At 36.6% G+C, this 22,912-nt stretch overlaps 1 protein-coding gene, 1 non-coding gene and 1 pseudogene across 17 annotated transcripts in view; all 3 read left to right on the top strand.

Moving 5' to 3' along the window:
- Nucleotides 1-262: 262 nt before the first annotated feature.
- On the top strand, nt 263-3,638 carry LOC143379984 (eukaryotic translation elongation factor 1 epsilon-1 pseudogene; annotated as a pseudogene).
- A 6,659-nt stretch (nt 3,639-10,297) lies between these two features.
- Trnag-ccc (transfer RNA glycine (anticodon CCC)) lies at nt 10,298-10,368 on the top strand. The gene has a single exon. It is a non-coding gene; the product is annotated as a tRNA-Gly (tRNA).
- Nucleotides 10,369-10,677: 309 nt separating this feature from the next.
- Tia1 (TIA1 cytotoxic granule associated RNA binding protein) overlaps nt 10,678-22,912 on the top strand; it is a 32,035-nt gene continuing 19,800 nt past the window's right edge. For 9 of the 16 annotated variants that reach the window (XM_076832617.1, XM_076832611.1, XM_076832614.1 and 6 more), the window contains exons 1-2: nt 10,678-10,931; nt 22,809-22,911. In XM_076832617.1, coding sequence (XP_076688732.1) covers nt 10,906-10,931; nt 22,809-22,911 — 129 coding nt within the window. In that variant the 5' untranslated portion in view covers nt 10,678-10,905. The remainder of the gene's footprint in view (nt 10,932-22,808; nt 22,912) is intronic. The other 7 variants (XM_076832619.1, XM_076832618.1, XM_076832613.1 and 4 more) reach the window with 1 other exon arrangement.

Genomic DNA, 22,912 nt, shown 5'->3' with positions numbered 1-22,912 from the left:
GCTTCTCGGAAACCCACCCTCCTTCAGAAAAGATCCAGGACATGGTTAGAAGCTTGCCCCATCTGTTCTCCCTCCCAATAAAACACCTTTCTTCGCTAGTGCGCTCGCTCGTCCCCTGGATCACACCATCACAGAGAACGCACACAGCTGTTAGAAACTGGCCAGGGGGGCAACAAATGCTTATTGAGTGATCACTTTATTCCAGGGCCTCATGAGACAAATGGGTAAATGGTACTGGGTGAAAAGAAAAATAAGACTGGCGATGGGGCAGTGCAAGGTGGAGGTAGCACAATATAGTGACAGAAATGAATAAAAGTAGTGTATCTGTAAAAGACCAGAATGTGCATCTCAAAATATGTCTCTTTGGCATAAAGATTATTTAAAGCTAAAGGCAACTGTAAAAATGTAGGTACAAGAAAAGCTCTCTGTCCCACCAAAATTGCCTAAAAGTAGGACACAAATTTTCAAACACAAAGGTGTCTCTTCTTCCCTCTCTACCTGGAAGGATAAGAGTTACTTGCTGAAGACAAATTTAGATCTTTAAAAAAAAAAAAATATATAGGAAACCATTACTCTGGACAGAGTTCCTGCAATAGGTCCAATAAACCAAACCAAACCAAATGGAGTCACTCATGCTAAAGTTCCTTGCCACCAAGCTGAAACTATGTTATCTGACCGGACTTCCAAGAAATCAGGAGAGATATAACACAGCTAAGTTTTCAAACAGGCTGGTTATAGCAGACAAGAGAAAGAAGTTCTCTTTGCTTTAATCTTTCAAAGAGAAGTAACTTTGAAATTACTAATATGCTTTTTGTCCTCTGTTTCTGCTTTCCTCAGCCCTTTTCTGTCTATAAAGCCAACCTCCTCTGCTCAGCTCATTGGATATTCATTCTATTTTACAGAATGAGGCATTTCCCAACTCCAGAATCACAAATAAAAGCCAATGGAAGGGGCTGGGATTGTGGCTCAGAGTGAGAGCGCTCGCTCAGAGTGAGAGCGCTCGCTCACACATGTGAGGCACTGGGTTAGATCTTCAGCACCATTTAGAAATAAAGGTATATTTTTAAAAAGCCAATGGAAACCTTTAAATTTGTCATAATTTTGTCTTTTGGCAGGCTTTAATCAGCCATGACCAGAGGAATCTATATCTAACTTTATCCAAGAGCTTTTCTCTACCATTTATTTGCCTTCCCACGATTTGCTGCCCCTAGAGACTCAAAAATCCTTTTCCTTGTCTTGTCATTTCTTTAAAAATGTACTGTTCTTAGGGGCTGGGGGTTGTGGCTCAGTGGTGGAGCACTTGCCTGTCAAGTGAGAGGCACTGGGTTTGATCCTCAGCACCATATAAAATAAATAAATAAATAAGGGTATTGTGTCCATCTACAATTAAAAAATATTTTTTTAAAAAATTTACTGTTCTTCACTGAAGATGCTATAAACCTGAATTCAAAGTCACCTCTTAGATATTTACTCATTTCTCTGGGTATCTTCTACATATACATGTGGTAAACATTTTGTTTATTCTTCTCTTGTTAATCTGTCTTTTGTTACAGGGATCTGTACCAATCAAGGAGAAGGACACCAATCAGAAGGATAGAGGAAAAATTATTTTTTCCTCTCCTACATACTGATGTTGTTAACACAAGAAGACCAGGATGAATGTAAACTTCACAGATCAGATCAGCACTTTATTCAGGAACAAAGTTTAACACAGGAACAGGGGATGCAGGGATGAAATGATGTCGTGGTAGGACCCACTTTCCTAGTGGAAAATGAGCCCCTGAAATAGGAAGGGACTGGACTTATATAGGTTATCCTGAGAGGTGGTCTAATGAGCATACCAGTTTTCTTGGGCACCCAGGAATTTGGGGTTTGTTCTATAAGTGAAGGGGTCAGTTTGAGTGCTGAGAAATTTGAGCTCTTGGGTCAGGGGTCTGTGCTCCGCATCTGGAGAGGATTTACTCCAAGGAAGGTCAGTGCCCTGAGAGGCTATCACCTCAGTGTGAGGAGACACCTCTTTCCTGCCTGCAGTTAGCATCAGAGAAGCATTTGTCTTGGGAAATGAAAGCTGTCAATGCATGGCTTTCTTTTTACTCCTTTTTTCTCAGACCACATTATTTGGGGGATTCTTCATTTTCCATCTATTAGATGCCATTCAGTAGAACACTATGCATTCATTAATAAGAATGTCTGGTCTATAACTATTTTCCCAATACTATTAGTTCAGGAAAACCGGTGGCTGAGTGATGGTTATAAAATGAGCCCATTTCTATTATTACAATACTTTTACCCAAAGAAACAAACTAACTGACATCTATAAGAGCATAAAGATGGGTTGGGATTGTAGTTCAGTGATAGAACGCTTACCTAGAATGCATGAGGCACTGGGTTCCATCCTTGGTGCCACATAAAAATAAAAACAAATAAAATAAAGGTATTGTGTCCATCTACAACTAAAAAAACGAACAAAAAGAATGGACTGGATGGGAGGAATCTGAGTTGGATACAAAGAAAAGCTGAGATTAGACACAGAGTAGAAAATTCAGAGCAAAAAGCATTTATCCATTAAACAAATGTTGTGTTCCATTCTAAATGGTCTAGATATTTTTGTAAATCACACTCTTTAAAAACTAAAAGCTTGGGGTTGGAGTTGTAGCTCAGTGGTAGAGCGCTTGCCTCATACGTGTGAGGCACTGTGCTCAATTCCCAGTACCACATATAAATAAGCAAATAAAAGGTCCATCAACAAGTAAAAAGAGGGGCTGGGGATATAGCTCAGTTGGTAGAGTGCTTGTCTCCTATGCACAAGACCTTGGGTTCAATCCCCAGTACCACAAAAAAAAAAAAAAAAAAAAAAAAAAAAAAAAAAAAAAAATTCCTCTAATGAAGTTGATATCCCAATGGGAATGTGGGGTAGTAATTAGAGTAAATAAGTAAATAGGTAAAAGATCTAATATAGAGACTAGGGTGAGAGGAATGGGAAATGGGTTGCAGTTTTAAATAGGATGATCAAGGTTAGCCTCATTGAGTAGGTAGCACTAAAGCAAAAATTTGTAGGATATAAGAGAAGCTAAGAGATGCCTTGAAGATTTGAGGGTCAACAAGGAGGCTAGGCTGGAGAAGTCCCTGGGACTGAGTAAGGGAAATAAGTATAGTGCCCAGGGGGAGCAACAGATTCCAGTTCTTCAAACAATGGTCCAAGCCTAACAGGATTGCCTAATATAGCAACTCATCTAGTCAAAGAAGCCAACAAGGAGTATTTGCTGGGCAGTACTGCAGAAGAAAAAGCAACAGTTCAGCAGTGGCTGGAGTGCAGGGTCATCGAGTAGATAGACACCCCCAGTTAAGAGGATATCCACACTCTGTTGAAGGATCTGAATTTGTATCTTGAAGATAAAGTCTACCTTACAGGATATAACTTTAACTTAGCAGATATTCTACTGTACTATGGACTTCATCGCTTTATAGTTGACCTGACAGCTCAAGAAAAGGAGAAAGATCTCAATGTGTCTCGCTGGTTTTGTCACATTTAGCATTATCCAGGCATCAGGCAACATCTGTCTAGTGTTGTCTTCATCAAGAACAGACTATACACTAAATCCCACCAGAAGTCACCATGCCACACACGGTGTGATTAAAATGTTTTATATAGAAAGTGCGTCTGGACCATACTACTAATGTAAATTGATATGCTGTCATTGTTTATTTGTTGGTAGAATTTTTGAAGTATAAAACTGCATCTGAATGTTTTATTTGTTCTTTAGTTGAAGTTTTGCAAATTTTGATGTAAAAAAATTCAACTGCTGTCCCCCCCAAAATCAAGTGAAATCAAGTTATAAATTACCTGGTTTTTAAAAGATTAAATTTATTTTAATAAAAGTTGCAAATCAGTGGCTTAGTCTTTAAAAAAAAAAAAAGGCAGTACTTTCAATGGTTGATGTACCTGGCTATTTATTAACCTCTCTTTCATATTTTAAAATTCTTTTTCCTATGGATATTTACCATACTTTGTTTATTAAAAACTGTGATAATTTATCCCAAGGATTGAGAAAGGGAAGACAGATGTATTTGATTTAAATATTTATGTGAGCTAGTAAATGTGGCTGAAAAACTCAAAAAAAAAAAAAAACAAGGAGGCTAATGGAATAGAATAAGGAGGACAGGGTGGAGGTATTAATGGAAGAGATGTAGGTATTAAGGAAATAAACACATATTTAAGAACATAACAATATCAAGATTTTTTAATATCTTTCTTACTACATCTTTTTTTTTTTTTTTTAGAATTTTAATATTTATTTATTTTCTTAGTTTTCGGTGGACACAACATCTTTGTTTGTATGTGGTGCTGAGGATCGAACCCTGGCCACACGCATGCCAGGCAAGTGCGCTACTGCTGGAGCCACATCCCCAGCCCTTTTCACTACATCTTGATATTACAAAGAAAAAAACTAAACCATCTTTTACTTTCCATTTTCAAAATTATATTATTCCTATAATACTTCAGGGCATTAAATACAATAGGCCCTCAATAAATGTTTACTAGTTGATTAGAACTGGCCATGTAATTGACTGTGGCCCAAGGGTTGTATTTGGAAACTGATCTCTGATACTGAAACCTTGTGAAAGAATTGACTGAATGGGCATTTCAATGAAGACATACCTTAGAAAAATTTGCAAAATGGGAGGCAGAAGGCTTTTTCATTCTGCACCCTTGCCCTTTCAAAATAATGCTTATTTTTAAAATATTTATTTATTTATTTTAAAGTTGTAGTTGGACACAATATTTTTATTTATTTATTTTTATGTGGTATTGGAGTTTGAACCCAGGGCCTCACCTGTGATAGGTAAGCGCTCTACCACTGAGCCACAACCCCAGCCCCCAGAATAATATTTATTAAGGAAATTCCAAAATGTTAAAAAAAAAAAAGAATCATGGGGGAAAATGTTACCACATACCTAAAGAAAAACTATAAGGTAATGTAACATTTAGTAGATGAACACAATACCTTTATTTTATTTTTATGTGGTGCTGAGGATTGAACCCAATGCTTCACACGTGCTAGGTGAGTGCTCTGCCAACCTAGCTACAACCCCAACCCGGTAAGATAACATTTAGTCAAAGGAATGTTGTCCATAAACACAGTCTAGGAAGCTAAACACTGAAGAAGATTCTCTCCTTGACCAAACTCTAACCAGGCCCTCTTCTGAGCATTTTTTTTTTTTTCCTACTTGGCTTCAATTTTGGCCTACAAAGACATTGTAACATTGTTTCAAGTAACTCAAAGCCACAATCCTACCTCTGAAAGTACCTGCCTGAAAAAACTAAAGACTGCTAAAAATTTACTGCTTGTTTCAACCAACATCTGAAGATAGGGCTTATTGTCTCCCAGCTTCCATGGGAGGTTAGGAAGGTAATTTAAATGTAGTTCACAAACTCAATCAAGAGTCAGTTAATTAGCATGATTGGTTGCACATGGACCAAACCTTACTCGCTACATTTTAAAAATTTTCACCACCCTACCCTATAATTTGATGTCCTACTCACCCCCTTCTCTAGTCCCTCATTCTTCCTTTAAAAGTAGTCAGGCATAGTGATGAGTGGTTAATGTTTAAATCATATATATTTTATTTTAGACAAAGTAGAAAATTCAGAAGCAATATAAATTGAACATTCGGACTGGAGTTTGGTTCAGTGGTAGAGCACTTGTCTAGCATGTCTGAAGCCCTGGGTTTCATCGATTGCCAACTCTGCAAAAAGAAAAAGAAAAAAGATAAACAAACATGTGATTACATAAAATCTATCCATTTTCAGATGTCAGAGGATAGCATTTTAAAGTAAAATAATAAACAATAATGCATAAGAAAAGTATTTACCATTAATAATAAAAGAGAATTTAATATTACAAGCATACAAAAAGCTCTACAAATTGATAAGAAGAGGTAAACTGCTTCATCTCTCAGCTTTCAGATTCCTCGTCCAAACACTTATAACTAAATATTAAGTTAGTTACTGGATCAGCCTGAGCTACCTTAAAGAGGTACATGAGGCTCTGCTTTGATGGGAATGGACCATGTGGGAATTATATCATACTAAAAAACAAAAGCTCATTCTACTGTTTGGCAAGCCCATATCCACAGTAACTCGGAGAAAGCTCCTGAGCACTGATTGAACCATTACTTTCGTGCATTTTCTTCTGAGACATTTTCTAGAAAGATGTGTATGTTATTTCTCTGTTTGCTGGGAGAAAATTAAAGGCCTAGAGACAGGAAGAGATGGAAACAGGCTGGAGCAGAACAAGAGTTAACTGAGGAAACATCTGAAGTCATGAGTTCTTGAACCCTAGTCCCCTCTCCATCCTCTCTTTCCTCTGCTATAGTGCATCTTAAGAACCCGCATGGCAATCTGAAAGGTGGCTTGCAGCTCTAGCAGCTCCAGCAGCTCCAGCTTGATAGGTCCCAAGCAAAAAAATGCTGGGGAGCAACAGGTCTAGCCAAAGCAGGGACAGATACACCAGTCTCATAGATATAAGTCACTCACTTCAAGCCAGTGGTTACCCTCCCCAAACCCCCTAGCACTGAACATGCCTAAAGATTAAGAGTTGGTCTATAGCAACAGTTGTCACAGAGCATTTAAAACTCATGATTTTCACCTTCTAAGTTTTGGCCAAGAGACGGAGGCAGGAAGATCACAAGTTAGACACCAGCCTCAGCAACTTAACTAGAACCCCCTCAATTAGGCAAGGCCCTGTCTTAAAATAAAAAGGGGGCTGGAAGTGGAGCTCAGTGGTGGAGTGCTTGCCTCACACATAGGAGGCCTTGGGTTCAATCCTCAGGACTGCATAAAAATAAATAAAGTAAAGGTATTGTGATCGTGTCCATCTACAACTAAAAATATAATACATATTTTTAAAAAGGGGCCAGGTCAGGTGGCAGCCGCCTATAATCCCAGTGACTGGAGAGACTGAGGCAGGAGGAATACAAATTCTAGGCCAGCCTCAGTAATTTAGCAAGGCCCTCAGCAATTTAGCAAGACCTTGTCTCAAAAAAATAAAATAAAAAAGGGTAGGGATGTGGCTCAGTGGTAAAGCCCCTCTGGATTCATCCCCCAGTAGCAAAATAATAATAATGATAATAATTAATTAAAACAACTAGGGATGTAGTTTGGTATAGAACATCTCTGAGTTCAATCCCCAGTACTTAAAAATAAATAGATTTGAGCTGGGCGCAGTGGCGCATGTCTATAATCCCAGTAGCTTGGGAGGCTGAGGCAGGAGGATCCTGAGTTCAAAGCCAGCCTCAGCAAAAGCAAGATGCTAAGCAACTCAGTGAGAACCTGTCTCTAATAAAAAATACAAGATAGGGCTGGGGATGTGCCTCAGTAGTCAAGTGCCCCGGAGCTCAATCCTGGGACCAAAATAAGTAAATAAATAACTAAGTAGATTTTTGGCAAAGTTTAACAGCCAAATGAGGATGCTAATTAAAGACTGCTTTTTTCCCCCCCACAGAGGTAAAAAAAAAAAAGGTAGGAAGTAGTAAGAAAAGGATTGTGGTCAATATTATAAGCATATAAACAGCTCTATAAAGTGATAAAAAGAGGTAAACAACTTCATAAATATAGACTAAGTATATGAATAGGCAACTCATAAAAGAGTAACTGTCAATGGTAAAAATATAGAAAGAAAGAAAGAAAGAAAGAAAGAAAGAAAGAAAGAAAGAAAGAAAGGGAAAGAAAGAAAGATGCTCAAGGGCTGGGGTTGTGGCTCAGTAGTGGAGTACTCGCCTAGCACATGTGAGGCTCTGGGTTCAATCCTCAGCACCACGTAAAAAAACACATAAAATAAAGGTATTGTGTCCAACTACAACTAAAAAACAAATATTTAAAAAAAAAAAAGATGCTCAACCCTTTAGGCAAATGCAAGTAGTTTAGGCAAATGCGAGCTAAAAACAAGGAGATGCCATTTTTTATCTAACAGTGGCAAAAATTAGTAAGAATAATAACATCTTTTTTTTTAAGAGAGAGAATTTTATTTTATTTATTATTTGTTTTTAATATTTATTTTTTAGTTTTCGGCGGACACAACATCTTTATTTGTATGTAGTGCTGATGGAACCCGGGCCGCACGCATGCCAGGCGAGCACGCTACCATTTAAGCCACATCCCCAGCCCTAATAACATCTTAATGCAGAAGAAAATGGAGCAAGTTTGGTGAAGGACTCAGGGACTTTCAATTATTGTTGGTAGAAATGTGAATGATTATAACCTTTATCTAAATTATATATACATTAATATATATTAATTCTGCAATCTCATGTTTGGGAGTCTATCCTACAGAAATAAAAGAATCAATTTATAAGGATATATGTACCAGGATTGCAACACCATTTGTAATAGAAAAAAGGTAGAGTAACTTGAAGGTCTATCAACACCAATTATGTTAATGTATTCAATTTACCTTTGAATAAGTTGTGTACATTCATTCTATGGACTATTTTGCCACAACTAAAGTTGGGACTGGGAGTATAACTCAATGGTAGTATGTTTAATATGCCCAAGGTCCTAGATTCCAGTCCTTGTATGCACATATAAAAAGATCTGTATTCATCAAATTGGATAATACTATGATGTAAGCTTAAGTGAAAAAAGTTGCAAAGTATATACCATGTATTTTGAAATAACTAAAAATCCTAAGTACTTACATATATGTGTATCTGGATACATATAGAGTAAGATGTGGAAGCTTATAGACTAATTTGCTAATATTAGTTCTTAAAGAGGGAAGAATAAGGAAATTTTTAATCTTTTCTTCATATTATCTATATTATTTCACTTGTGATGGTGAACAAGTCGTACTTTTATAACTTTTATAACAAGTAGTACTTTTATAACATTTTAAAAAATGACTGTATTAGCCTGGTACAGTGGTGCACACCTGTAGTCCCAGCAGTTTGGGAGGCTGAGACAGGATAATCATGAGTTCAAAGCCAGCCTCAGAAATTTAGTGAAGCCCTAAACAACTCAGTGAGACCCTCTCTCTAAAAAAAAAATACAAAAAAAAAAGAGCTGGGGATGTGGTTCAGCGGTTGAGTGCCCCTAAATTCAATTCCAAGTACCAAAACAAACCAAAAATCTACAGTACTAAAAGAACATTGCAAAGGAACTTGGGATATAGCTCAGTGCAAGGCCCTGGATTCAATCCCCAGCACTGTAAAAAAAAATATAATAATACAAACAAAAACAGTTCAAAATATTTGAGGAGGAAAAAAAAAAAAAGGAAAGGTGCCAAAGAGGAAACTGATACATACAATATATATGAACCTTGAAAGCATAATACTAAGTGAAAGAAACCAGTTTCAAGGGAACACATAGTGTGCAATTCCATTTCTATGAAATGCCCAGAATAGATAGATCCAGAAGTGACTGTTAATTGGGAAAAGTTTCATTTGGAAGAATGAAAATGTTCTAAAAATGATTGTAGAAATGGTTGAACATCTCTATGAATGAACTAAAAAAAACTACTTTAAATGGGTGTCTCAAAAATGTGTTTAAAAATACTGTCCACTATAACATCTGCCTCATTCTCAAGAAATAAATCTTGATATCTTTTAATATAATCTGAAGAATGCATCAGGGACTCTCAAGGCAATTCCAAAAATGGAAATCAGAAATGTATCATAGTTCTAAAGGAACTATTTTGAAGAGGATCTAGTTTTTGGATGTGTAAATTCTCCTATGTTTATAAAATATTTCATATAATTTATAAAATTCATTATGAAATGCATAACGAATACACTGAATCACATTTTAGAGCCCTAATTTTCCTTCCTTCTAAAAGAGTACTTAAATTTATGTATCTTCTGATTCACTTACCTTATGATTCTTGTGACCAATTTGCTACAGAAACCACTTCTTAAATGCTTTTCAATGTACATTGAATACACCACAGAAACGCAAAATAAAGAAAAATAAAGGGTCTGAAAATATTTTTTCAAGTCTCAAATAATTGGTTAGCACCAACAAGGCAAACTCTTCTTACTGAAACACTTACGTTTTTAAGTAAAAAAAAATTAAAATTGAATAATTTTTTCTGTACAGAAAAAATAGAAACATCCATCCAACTGCACTGCAATGAGATAATTCGTTTCTCATGGCAATGAAGAAAATAGCAGATATGAACTATCAAACCATCAGTACGCTTTTATTTTCAAATAAAAATAACAATATATGAAGTGCATCTTTGAATGGGAATGTGTGCTTGCATTTTCTCCTAGGAGACTCTGGCGAGCTCTTTAACCAACAGCGCCGCTGGTGTAGTGGTATCATGCAAGATTCCCATTCTTGCGACCCGGGTTCGATTCCCGGGCGGCGCAGGCGTTTGTTTTGCTCAAAAATGTCTTAAAAGAATCTTCATAAATCTTTCTTGTAGTGAAAATACTTCTTTTTAATTACCCTGAAGATCTCCATTTCAATATAATTCACTGATGAAACATTCGGATCTGGGGCTAACCGACAGTTTACGAAAGTTTTGAAATAGTTAAGATTTGCGCCTGCGCAATCCGAGCCTCCACGAGTCGGGTGAAAGAGCGGCTGCGCAACAAGTGAACCTACGGATTGAGGTGTAGCCCGGCGCCGCGAGGGTGAGAGTGCAGGGTTATTCTGCGCCTGCGCGGTCTGGGTCACTTCGCTGGCTGCTCCTAGGCGCCCGGCTCGCCGCCATCTTGAATCGGGGCTTCATTGTTCGCGCTGTGCGGGGCATATCGGTGTAATTACCGCGGAAGAAGACGGCGAAGTAACCTCCGCTCAGCCGAGAAACCCCGCCATCCCGCAGCCATAGCCGTTCATACGATTTGGGAGGTAGTGAAGGGCAGGGAGCTGGACCCAGAGGCGCCGCCGCGACAGCAGCAGCCATGGAGGACGAGATGCCCAAGACTCTGTGAGTCTGGAGCAACGATGAGGGAGGCGGGATGGTGGTCGTCCCGGAGGGAGGCCTCGGCCCTGCGCCGCTCCCCAGCCTATTGTCTCCGTGGACGCCGCGATATCGTGGTTCCTCTCTCCTTAGCACACACCTGGATGTTTAGAGCCAAGACCCGGGCTGTGAGAGGACGAAGTGGAGGGACTGGGGGTCGACCCTCAGAATTAATCCCTTCGCCTTAACTGCACCAGCACGCGGCCTTTGGCCTCGCCGCCCGCCCTCTGGGGTCCTTAGACCTGGAGAAAAGACTTTTTCATTCAAACCTCTCTTTAGAACTCGGCGGACCCTCCTGTCGTCCCATGCTTGCTTTCTTCTCTCTTTTTTTTTCCCGCCTCTTTATATCTTTAACCTCTTTATATCTTTTCAGACTTCCCTTTCATTTTATTTTTCTCCTGAAACTCTTCCTTTCGTTTTCTTCTTGTTGGTAGGAATTTTTTTCCCCCATCTTGAGGCTGAGGTAAACTTTATTCTCGCAGTTGCCAACTGGAAAAAAGCCAAATCAGTCTCTTTCTTTAACCTCTCTTTGGCTTTTCTTCTATAGCACCCCCGACCCTCGACCTAAAAGCCTAACCGGACCACCCAAGGATTTTGAAACTGCTTTATTAAAAAAAAAAAAAAAATGGAAATCTCACCCGGAGGAATATATCTACCGAGGGGAAGTGGATTTAATACATCTTTATAATCGCTTGCTACTCTGGTGATTGACATGTTGCCGATCAAGCAGGCAGTTTTTATGAAGCAACAGTTGATTATATAACGTATTTAGGCAAGAATTTTTTTAGTATTAAGTGATCCGAGCTGGGGATATTTTCTTTGTCGTGTAGTTTCCCCCCCGCCCCCCCGCATTCTTTGTTTTCAGAATATTAATTGGGTGAGCGATCCTGCCTTTGTTGCATTTCTGGGGGGGGGGAAAGCTCAATTAGATGAGTTTTGGATTTTTACTTTGTGTGAATTTGAGGTTTACAACATAATGTTTAATATGAAATACACAGAGAGAGCAAATTGGTTACCCCAGTAAAGCCGACTTAACATATTTATCATCTCACATAGTTAACTTTTCAGTGAGTTCCTGACGTGGCTTTTTGTTTTATTGTTGGATACTGGCAGTTTGAGAGCTCAATGCATTAAAAATACAATTTTAGGTTTCTTTTCACAACTCTAGATATTAAAATTCTGAACTAGAGTATAGTTCTTTTCACCAAAATTTTTTGAATTCTAAATTGACATTTCTAATATGTATGGGAAATGTTGTTACATTTTACATTTCTTTTTTAAAACTTTTATATATTTTTTTAATTTTTTTGCAGTGCTCAAGATTGTACCCAGAACCTTGCACATACTAGGCAAATGCTCTACCACTCAGCTAAAATCCCCAGACTTATTTTCTTAATAGATTAAATATTCTGCTAGTTTATGGGTACCTTTTTATAAGGATGCAGCAATTAGGGAATGGACTTTGCTTTTGGAAAGTTTGTATCTACAGAAGAATACTTCCTAAAAACCTACTAGACTTTTTTCCTTTTACATCTTGGCTAGAAGCATGATAGCCACATATTGGGTTAAGCACTGCTCATATTTTATAATGCCTTTACATTTAAGATTCTTACATTATTTTGAAATTTTTTAATTTCAGAAACTGCCAGGAATATATGGGAACTTAACCTTTTTAGTACGTTGATTTGGGAATATCAAATAATGAAGACAACTTCAGCATTCTCAGGCCAGTCTACAAAAGCAGGTAGTTAAATAGTACTAGACTGGGGACAGGGGACTAATCATTGCAGGAGAAATAATAGGGTTTTATTAATTCACAGAGAGTCATTAAATGCTTAGTATGTGCCAGGCTCTCTGTTAAGTGCTTTAAATGCTCTTTTAATACTCATCTGAACATCAAAATAATTTATTACATTTTGTAGCCAGAAAAAGCAAAATTAGAGTCTAATTAACTCACCCAAGATCATATACCTTTTTATTCCTCATCCTGCAATTCGACTGTCTTCAGCTCTTAACCATTACACTAATGACTGATTTTGCCTTGAACCTCTCATTAGAATACCCCATTTAAGAATTTTTTTTTTGCTCGAAGTGGTCCTATTATCTTCTCACTTGCTTCTGTCTCCCTCAGCCAAAATCTCTCATTTTTCCAGTTACACCAATCTTGGTTAAATATGGGTAGGTACTAATTCCTAAGTTTTCCCAGCAGTATTCTTGCTTTTAATGTTTGCTTTCATGACTCTGGAACTTATGTCAGGGGCTTTTAATATGTTCTTGGCACAGCATCTGGTCCATGGTAAGTGATTAATAGATTTGTTTTAAAATGTGGTACAGTTCAAGAAGAGAATCAAGATTTTACTCATTTGAGAATAAAATAGTCTGAATTCTAATACAACCTGTGTTCCTAAGTGGCTTAGAGGAAGTATCCATTTGCCACATCTCAGTGGTCAGCATCACCATGTTAAATTTGAGATTGTCAGTATTCATCTTTCTGTCAGCAGTACTTTGGAAACACATTGTAAGAAAAACATTCTTAAAGATTTTCCTGCAAGACTATTTTGAGGAGTGTTCAAAGTAATTAGTAATTCAGACACTTGTAGTGAGTGGATGGGTTATATTTACATACGATTATTCTTATGTGTAAATTTGAAATTGTCCATAATGAAAAATAAAAATATGTGTATAGTGAATCTGAATTGGCCTTGGTCACTTTGAAAACTTTAAATTTGTGAAATAAAAGCGGCACACTAAACTAGAAAAACATTGCTGGTGTTAATTGCTGGAATTTAATTCCTTTAGATCCGGGCACTTTAATGTCCTCTGAGTGATTTACTCTCAGATGCATTTTGATATAGCTATACAGTTACTGTGTGGCTTTGACATTGTTAACAATGTAGGTCTCTTTAAAAGCCCTCAGCTAAATAATTGGTGTCTAATTATTACTAATGAGGGCCTTGTCTTTCCATCACCCCATGCATCTTTCTTATTTCTACCCCATTCTTCTCCAAACACTTTTGTAGAAGGAAATAGCAACTCTTTTTTTGTTGAGTTCAGTTGGCTTATTCATTCTTAACTAGTAAGGTGAGACTGAAGGAAAGTTTGACTAAAATGAGAATTTTAGTTATTGGATAATACATTGTTTCTGAAGAATGGCCATGCATCCTTGTAATCCCAGCAACTCAGGAGGCCAAGGCAGGAGGATTCCAAGTTGACCTCAGTAATTTAGCAAGACCCTGTCTCAAAAAACTAAAAGGTCTGGGGATGTGGCTCAGACAAAAAAAAAAAAAAAAAAAATTGACAATGTGCTACAAACATATTCATTAGTAATATTTGAGAATGTAACTCGTGGCTATCACTGTTCTAGGAACTGGAAACACATAGATCTTTTTAGAACTTACATAAATAATTGTTAGGTGGTAATTAAGTTCTATAGAGAAAAATAATGTAAGATAGGGAAGATAGAGTGGAAATTATAGAGAACAGTAAGGAAAAGTCACCGTGAGGGCAGAACTGAAGAAGGTGAGGGAGAACCATGCATATATCTGAGGAAGGGGCACTGCAGAAAGAGCTGGTGGCCCATGGTGAGGCATGCTTGTTGCAGAGACTGAAGAGATAGGAGAGAATTAGGAAACGTGGTTAGAATGATGTGAGGGGAGAAGGGGTTATTAGGGGAGGTAGAAGATAACAGATCATATAGGGCCCTATGAGGGCTCTGTCTTGGAAAAAAAGAGTGGTAAGGGAAGCAATAAGGATTTTAAGCAGGGGAGTGATATAATCTGTTTTAACCATTGAAAGGGCAGAGTCAAGTAGACTAGTATAGTTCAGTTGAGTGACCAAATGGTGACTTAAAAAGTAGTACTAGTAGAAGTGATGAAAAGTAGAAGGATTTTGGATATGTCTTGAGATTATCAGTGGATTGGATGTGTTATGTGAGAATGACACCAACAGTAAGTGGATTTATTTAGAAGTGTATATCAATCAATCTAAAATGTTTGCTACATAAGTAAAAATGAATGCCATTTTGAGAGCATGGATATCCCTTAAGATGTCTTCAATTTTAATAATAGATACATTTGTTCAATCTGGTTTGTGTATATGGCCACACAAACCAACTGAAAGAATTACTAGCTAGTAAGATAGCTTCCGCAATGTGTAAAGACTATCCTTTGTGAAGTGTACGTAATTGTTTAATAATAGGTTAGGATGCTGACTTGGTGTATATACACATATTACAGGTTTGTTTGTTTGGGTTTTTTTGGAGAGAAATTTTTTTAATATTTATTTTTTAGTTTTCGGTGGACACAACATATTTTTATGTGGTGCTGAGGTTCGAACCCAGCGCCCCCCACATACCAAGAGAGTGCATTGCTGCTTGAGCCACATCCCCAGCCCATCTACAGGTTCTTAATTAGAAAATAATTGTTTCCCCTGTTAACTTTAGTAACTCGGGCAAAATAATTTCCTAGCAAATTGCAAATGTTCTGAAGTCATCTAGAGAGTATAGTTATTCAGCAAATATTTATAGAGTACATAGTAGTGTTCCAGTCAGTGTTCTATATAGTATGTATCCAGTCTGAATTTTTAAAATCTGTACTCTTATGGAATTTATCATTAAGTTAAAACTTACTTATCCATGCTTTTTTACTCATTTTCACGGGGATTTTTTTTTTTTTTTTATTAAATTCTCCATTTTAATAATTGTGGCTAGAAACAAACCCATTCTGCTTTGTACATTTTCTTTGTAGGTTAATTGTCTAGAGCTTGTATTAATAAAAAATGAATATTTTAAGTGTTCTTGGATTCCAGTTTTGTAACTATTCGAATTAGTTACCAACTTCAACAATGTGTATTAAGATAATAAGAAATTCTATCCCTGGCAGAGCTGTCATGTGGTCACTAGTAGCAGTGATGACTTTTTCTATTGGTTCTACTTCTCAGGTATTATTTATTTTGAGAAATTAAAAAACCTACAGAGAAGTAACACAAATTGTACATTGAAGACTTAACATGCCTTTCAGGTGGAATTAGCAATTTTGATATTTAGCCATTTATGGGGGGTTTTGTTTTTGTTTGGGGGGTATTTTTGCAGAAACATTTGAATTAATTGAAGACATCATGACACTTCGTGTTCAAATACTTTATTTCCTAAGAATGAGTACATTCTGTTACATAATCACAGTATAATTCTTCACCTTAAGGAGATTACATTAGTACAATATTTGTGTGTTGCTGGAAATTGAACCCAGATTCTTTGGTGCTAAGCATGTGCTCTTCAACTAAATTACATCCCCAGATATATTACCTCCAGATATAATATTAACTAATGTTTATTTTATATTCATATTTATCCAGCTGCCCAAAAAGACATGCTACGGTTTGGGTGTAGTTTGTCCCTGAAAGATTCATATTCAGGAATTTAGATCCTTAATGTGGCAGTGTTAAGTGCTGAAACCTTTTAAGAGGTGGGGCCTAGTGAAAGGTATTAGGTCATGGGGGCATTGCCTTGGAAAGGAATTTTAAATGTAGTTCTTATAAGACTGGGTTGTAGCAAGACCAACCCACTTGCTGGGCCCCTTTCTATTTCAGTGTGTTGTGATGCAGTTGGGGCTTTTTTGGTCAGATGCCATTGCCATGATATCTGAACTTTCCAACCACCAGAATGTGAATCAAATAAACCTTTTCTTTAAAAGTTACTCAGCCTCAGGTATTTTGTTACAGTAACACAAAATGACATTTTTAAATTGATTACCTTAACAAATACTTCTGTCTCCATTTTCCAGTTCTGCACAGGATTGGTACATTATCCCAGGGGTGATACAATAAATAACAATATGAGATACTTAAATCTGTGGTGTTAGTGAGAAGTCCATGGAATAGCTAAAAAAGACATTTAAATGTTATTCAAAAAAATAAGGTCAAGGGTGTAGCTTAGTCACTGAGCACTTGCCTACTATACTTAAAGCCCTTGGTTGGATCCCTAATGTGGCAAAATAAATAACATTGGTATGGTATACATCAAAAAAAGTAAACATTTGAAAAATAAAAACTAGATAAAATGAAATTGTACATTTGTTTAGTAGTTCAGGAGACATCATGATAGGTGACTTTGGTTTGCAACTGCTTTAGTAGAATTTTTTTTTTTTTTTTTTTAAGGTATAGTTGGACACAGTGTCTTTTATTTTATTTACTTATTTTATGTGGTACTGAGGATCAAACTTAGGGCCTCTCCTGTGCTAGGCAAGCACTTTACCGCTGACCTACAACCCCAGCCCCAATACAAATTTTTATATAAAGATTAAGTATATGTAGCAAGGGAGTACTTTAACTATGAAAGGAGCTTATTAAAAAATATATTGGACACTCTTAAGAATTTGTAGGAAGGTCATGGAACTTGGCTTAGAAAAGAGAGACAACTATTAGGCATAGTCATAATCAAATGACAGACCATCCCAGAAAGGATCCTGCTTCCACAAACACTGAAGATCAAACACCACAGTTTGTACTAGCACTGCTCTATTGTGCCACCAAAACATTTTCTTCGATCTTTTCTTTTTAAGGCCTCTCTGTGAAGTCTGTTCAGCACTGGTATTTTTAATACATCTAACCTCCATCATATTCAAATGTTCCAGCTGCAAGGAGGTCTACAAAACCTATTTGTCATTTTCAGCCTCTGTAGAGAATAGGACTCTGTCATAAGGTAGTAACTCTCTAAAAGTTGGGAAGGGAGATATTTGGTAGCCAAAAAAAAAAAAAAAAAAAAATCCTCTACACATAAAACTTAAAGCCATATTTCAGAGAATCCTTTGTTTTTAGAAACCAAATAGTAAGGAAAAGAAACTTTCATATATAAAAATGAGAATGAACTGTAAAACATTTTGCAAGATATAAGAAAACCTCCCAGTATCTCAGGAGGCTGAGGCAGTAGAATTACAAGTTCAAAGCCAGCCTCCGCAATGGCTAAGCAACTCAGTGAGACCCTTACTCTAACTAAAAAATACAAAATAGGGCTGGGGATGTGGCTCAGTGCTTGAATGCCCCTGAGTTCACTCTCTGGACGTGTGTATGTATATATGTATGTATGTATATATATATATATATATATATATATATATATATATATATATTTATTTATTTATTTATATTTATATATATGTATAATTTGTTTTCCATTGAAAGTATGTATAAAAAGATAAAAAAGGGTTGTTTTTATTTTGATTTGTGGTACTGGGATTGACCCAGGGACAGTTTACCACTGAACCATATCCCCAGCCCTTTTTATTTTTTATTTTGAGATAAGGTTGCTGAATTGCTTAGGGCCTCACTAAGTTGCTGAAGCTGTTCTTGAATTTGTAATCCTTCCTCAGCCTCCCAGGACACTGGGATTACAGGCATGCAATACCATGCCCCACTAGTGTGTATTAAAAGGACCTGCAGATTTCATATTTTTAGGCTTTCAGTCTCAAACTATTATTGAGCAAATATACTTATAATAGCATTGTTTATAAAAATTTGAGGTATTAGTGACTGACATTGGTAAAAAGTTAAAGTACTGTAATGGGTTTTATTTTTTTGCACAAAGATTTTGTCATTGATTAACATGAAAATGTATTGTTACCTATAGTCTATTGTAATGGTGTCCAAGATTGAGAGCAAGTTTTGTGTACAGCTTCCTCAAAAGAGAATAAACAGCTATGTGTGGGATGAATTGATGGAGGCTCCTGGAGATTATTACAGGCTACATTAAGCAAGTAAACATAAAGACAATACAAACTGTGTGTGTGTGTGTGTGTGTGTGTGTGTGTGTGTGTAGCTGCACGCCCCCCAAAAAGTGTTTTGGTACTGGGGATTGAACCTGGGGTACTTAACCACTGAGCTACATCTCCAGCCCTTTTCAATTTTGAGACGGGGTATTGCCAAGTTGCTGAGGCTAGTATCACACTTGTGAACCTCCTGCTTCAGCTTCCAGAATGATGGGGATTACAGGCATTCTACACTGCCTGGCCAGTGTTTCTTTTAAACCAGCTTGTTCTTACTGCTTATTATTACCTATCTTCAAATCAAGTATCAGAAAATATTTGAATTTAGACAATTTTGCAAAGAGTAAGTGATAAGATTAAAGTTCTAAAAACTACCCACTTGTCACTAGATCTCTGCCTTTGGCAAAGTAGATCTAAAGTTTCAGAAGATCCATTTTTTCATTTAGACTTAATTGCAGTTTTGTGGATTTTTTATCAGCACAAAAGTTAGGTGAGAATAGATACAGGCAGAAATGGTTTTGGAATTCTCACAGTCTCACCCAGCTTCCCTTAATATTAACATTTTACATAATCATTCTACAATTTTCAAAAATAAAAAATTGACATTGGTGGATGCAAAGCTGTTAATTACAAGTTTTATTCCACCTCGCCCAGGGTTTTTGTTCCATAACCTTTTTTTGCTTTCCAGAATCCAGTGCAAGATAATACATTACATTTAGTCAAGTCTCTTATACCTTTTGAATCTGTGAGGAGATACCTTGTATGAACTGAAAGTTTCAAAATACTGTTTCTTCAGTGTACAGTGACTGCTTTCTGAAAATGGTTTGTTGATTAGAAGTGAATCAACTAGCCAGATGTAATGGTACTCATCTGTGATCCAATGGTACTCATCTGTGATCCCAGGAACTCAGGAGGCTGAGGCAGGAGGATCACAAGTTCAAGGATATCCTCAGCAACTTACTGAGACACTGCTCAAAATAAATAAGGGCTGGGGATGAAGGTCAGTCTTATAACACCCCTGGGTTCAGTCCCCAGTGCCTCAGGAGAAAAAAAAAACGAAGATGAATCACTGAAATTAGCTTACACTCAAGAAGAGAGGATTGAGGTGCATTTCCTAGAGAGAGATATATCAAGAGAATTTGTGGTCAGAAGATAAAAATCACCAATTAACTGGTTAAAGCCATAATATTTTTTGAGAGACTTTGAGGCTATGCAAGTGTTTTTCCTTAAAATTCATCAACTAATTTTAATTTTCATGAGTGGATCTTGTATGTAGCAATTATTATTGTAGAGATTTTTTTTAATATAATATATATATTTATTTTTTTAGTTTTTTGGTGGACACAACATCTTTGTTTGTTTGTAGTGCTGAGGATCGAACCCGGGCCGCACGCATGCCAGGCAAGCGTGCTACCACTTGAGCCACATCCCCAGTCCTACTGTAGAGTTTTAATGGTGATTTTTTTTCCCCTCTCATTTTTTCTATGTTTATTAGCATTCTGCAAGAACAAGCTCTTTTTCTCCTATCTAGGATCCAGTCGAGGATTATTAATTATGTTTTGCTGTCACTATATACCTTGTAAGTCTATAGTCCTATTTTTTTTTTTTTTTTTAAATTAGGGCTATCATGGATCTTTGTTGTTTTAGTGCTGGGGAGTAAACCCAGGGCCTCACACATGCCAGATAGGATTTTTTAAAAAATTTTTTTAAATGTATATATGACAACAGAATGCATTATAATTCATATTACACATATAGAGCACAAATTTTTCATATCTCTGGTTGTATACACAGTATATTCACACCAATTTGTGTCTTCATACATGTACTTTGGATAATGATGTCCATCACATTCCACCTCATTTCTACCCTATGCCCTATGCCCTTCCCCTCCCATTCCTCTGCCCTATCTAGAGTTTGTCTATTCCTCCTATGCTTCCCCTCCCTACCCCACTAACTCCATCCATTTACCTGCAAATGCCATGATTTTATTCTCTTATTGCTGAGTAATATTCCATTGTGTATATTGTAGATGGACATAATACTTTTATTTTATTTACTTATTTCTATGTGGTGCTGAGGACCGAACCCAGGGCCTCAGTCATGCCAGGCTGAGCTAACAACCCCAGCCCCTAAGCAGGATCTCTTAACTCTGAGCTACACCCCAGATGCAGGACAATTTCTTGAAGAGATCAAGTTGTCTTATAAAATGTGTAACATCTAGATTTTGTGATTATCTCCATATGCCCAATATCCTATAAACTTAAATCAAATTTTTAAGCTTGATCAGATTAGGTTAAACTTCTTTAATATGAATACTCCATAAGTGATATTGTTAATACATGTTATACAGTTTCTCATTGCCCATCTATAAGGTGAAATAAATTTTGATTACTGGGTCATAATGGTGATAGCCAAAGCACTCATTTTTAAGGTAGGGTTTTCCCTTTGCAATTATTTAAATAATCCATGATAACTTTGGCGCACTGATTATCCATTTATACACCAACATTTCACCTAGTTATTTTTGTATAAATGGATGAACGTACTGATTTTATTATAGCTTATATATTGTTAATTTAATGTCATCCTGTATTTATTAATTAGAACTCTGTAAAAAAGAGCTTCCCCTCATTTTCTCTCTCTCTCTCTCCCCCCTCCCCCCCCTTGAACCCAGATGCTATACCACTCACTGAGCTATATCTCCAGCCCTACTCTCTCTTTTTTTAAATGCCATTATTCTACCTGATCTTTAAATGTTGTTTGTTCTTTAAAATTAAACACTTCTCCCTTTAACCTGTTCGAATAGTTTTATTCTAGTAGGCACTCAATATGTTTGTTGGGACAGTAGAAAGAAGAAATGGAATCCATGCTTTGTGGACATGTATAGGCGTTTATTTTTCTAAGGGAGAGTCTAGTTTTCAAGTTCTCTGAAGTGTATCTGGTGAAAGAACTCTACAGTTATAAAACGCTACTGTATTTTATCGTGTCAGAAGTAGTAAATGTGTAATATGCCTAGAGGTAATCTCATTTGAAAAGCCCATTTTGAGAACTTATTTATAAACCCTTTATAAAGATTATGTGGACTTGTAGTGCCCTGTTTATATTAATTAAGTTCATTGGTCATCAACTCAAATTATCTGGAACCTTGTTGTACTGCCTTTTATTTTTTTTTCCACTGATCAGTGATGTTTAGTGAAAGCTTCCCATCTATTTGTAAACTCTACCACACCTGAGAAACAATTTTCTCATGATTTTTATAAAATTTTTTTATTGCATATTCAAAGTCTACATAATTAAACAATGTTATAGAAATAAATATGAATTAAAATTGGAAGAAAACAAATAATTTCTGTATTAATAATAAATAATAATTAATAATTAATAAAAAGCTGGACGTGGTGGCAGGTGCTTGTAATCCCATTGACTTGAGAGACTGAAGCAGGAGGATCACAAGTTCAAGGTCAGCCTTAGCAACCTTAGCAAGACACTCGTCCCCCCTCAAAATAAAAACTAAAAAGGGCTGGGGTGGAGCTAAGTGGGGGAATACCCTTGGGTTAAACCCCCAGTAACATCAAAAAAGGAAAAATTACAATATGTCCCAGGATTGATTGCATAAAATATTTTATACATCTAATAATGATTCATTTTAAGAGTTTCAAAAACAACTTCCTAAGGTATGCCTAGAAACTTAAAGGGCAACAAATTTAATTTGTAAAACCTTAACCAAAATAGACATAGTGGTATGCATCTGTAATCTCAGCTACTCTGAAGTCTGAGACCAGAGGATTTGCTAAATTTGAGATCAGCCTGGGCATCTTAATAAGAGAAACTGTCTCATACATGCATACGCTCACACACTATCTTCCATTCTACTAGCAGTGTCTAATATATTTGCACATACTATATTTTGAATCCATATGAGTTTTTTTGAAGTGTTGGCAAACATTTACAAGGTAATTCCTAGTAGTATAGTGTAAGGCAAAGATTTGCCATCTCCCAGCATTCATATTACAGTAAGCAACTTTAGGAACTGATACAAAAGAAGCAAATCTGAAATGATGAATTGCTCTTCTTTGTGTTTCAGATATGTTGGTAACCTTTCCAGAGATGTAACAGAAGCTCTGATTCTCCAACTCTTCAGCCAGATTGGACCTTGTAAAAACTGCAAAATGATTATGGATGTAAGGG

The sequence above is a fragment of the Callospermophilus lateralis genome, chromosome 14, assembly GCF_048772815.1.
Source record: "Callospermophilus lateralis isolate mCalLat2 chromosome 14, mCalLat2.hap1, whole genome shotgun sequence".
In the NCBI taxonomy this organism is placed as follows: Eukaryota; Metazoa; Chordata; class Mammalia; order Rodentia; family Sciuridae; genus Callospermophilus; species Callospermophilus lateralis.
This window is presented reverse-complemented; position numbering and strand designations above follow the sequence as displayed.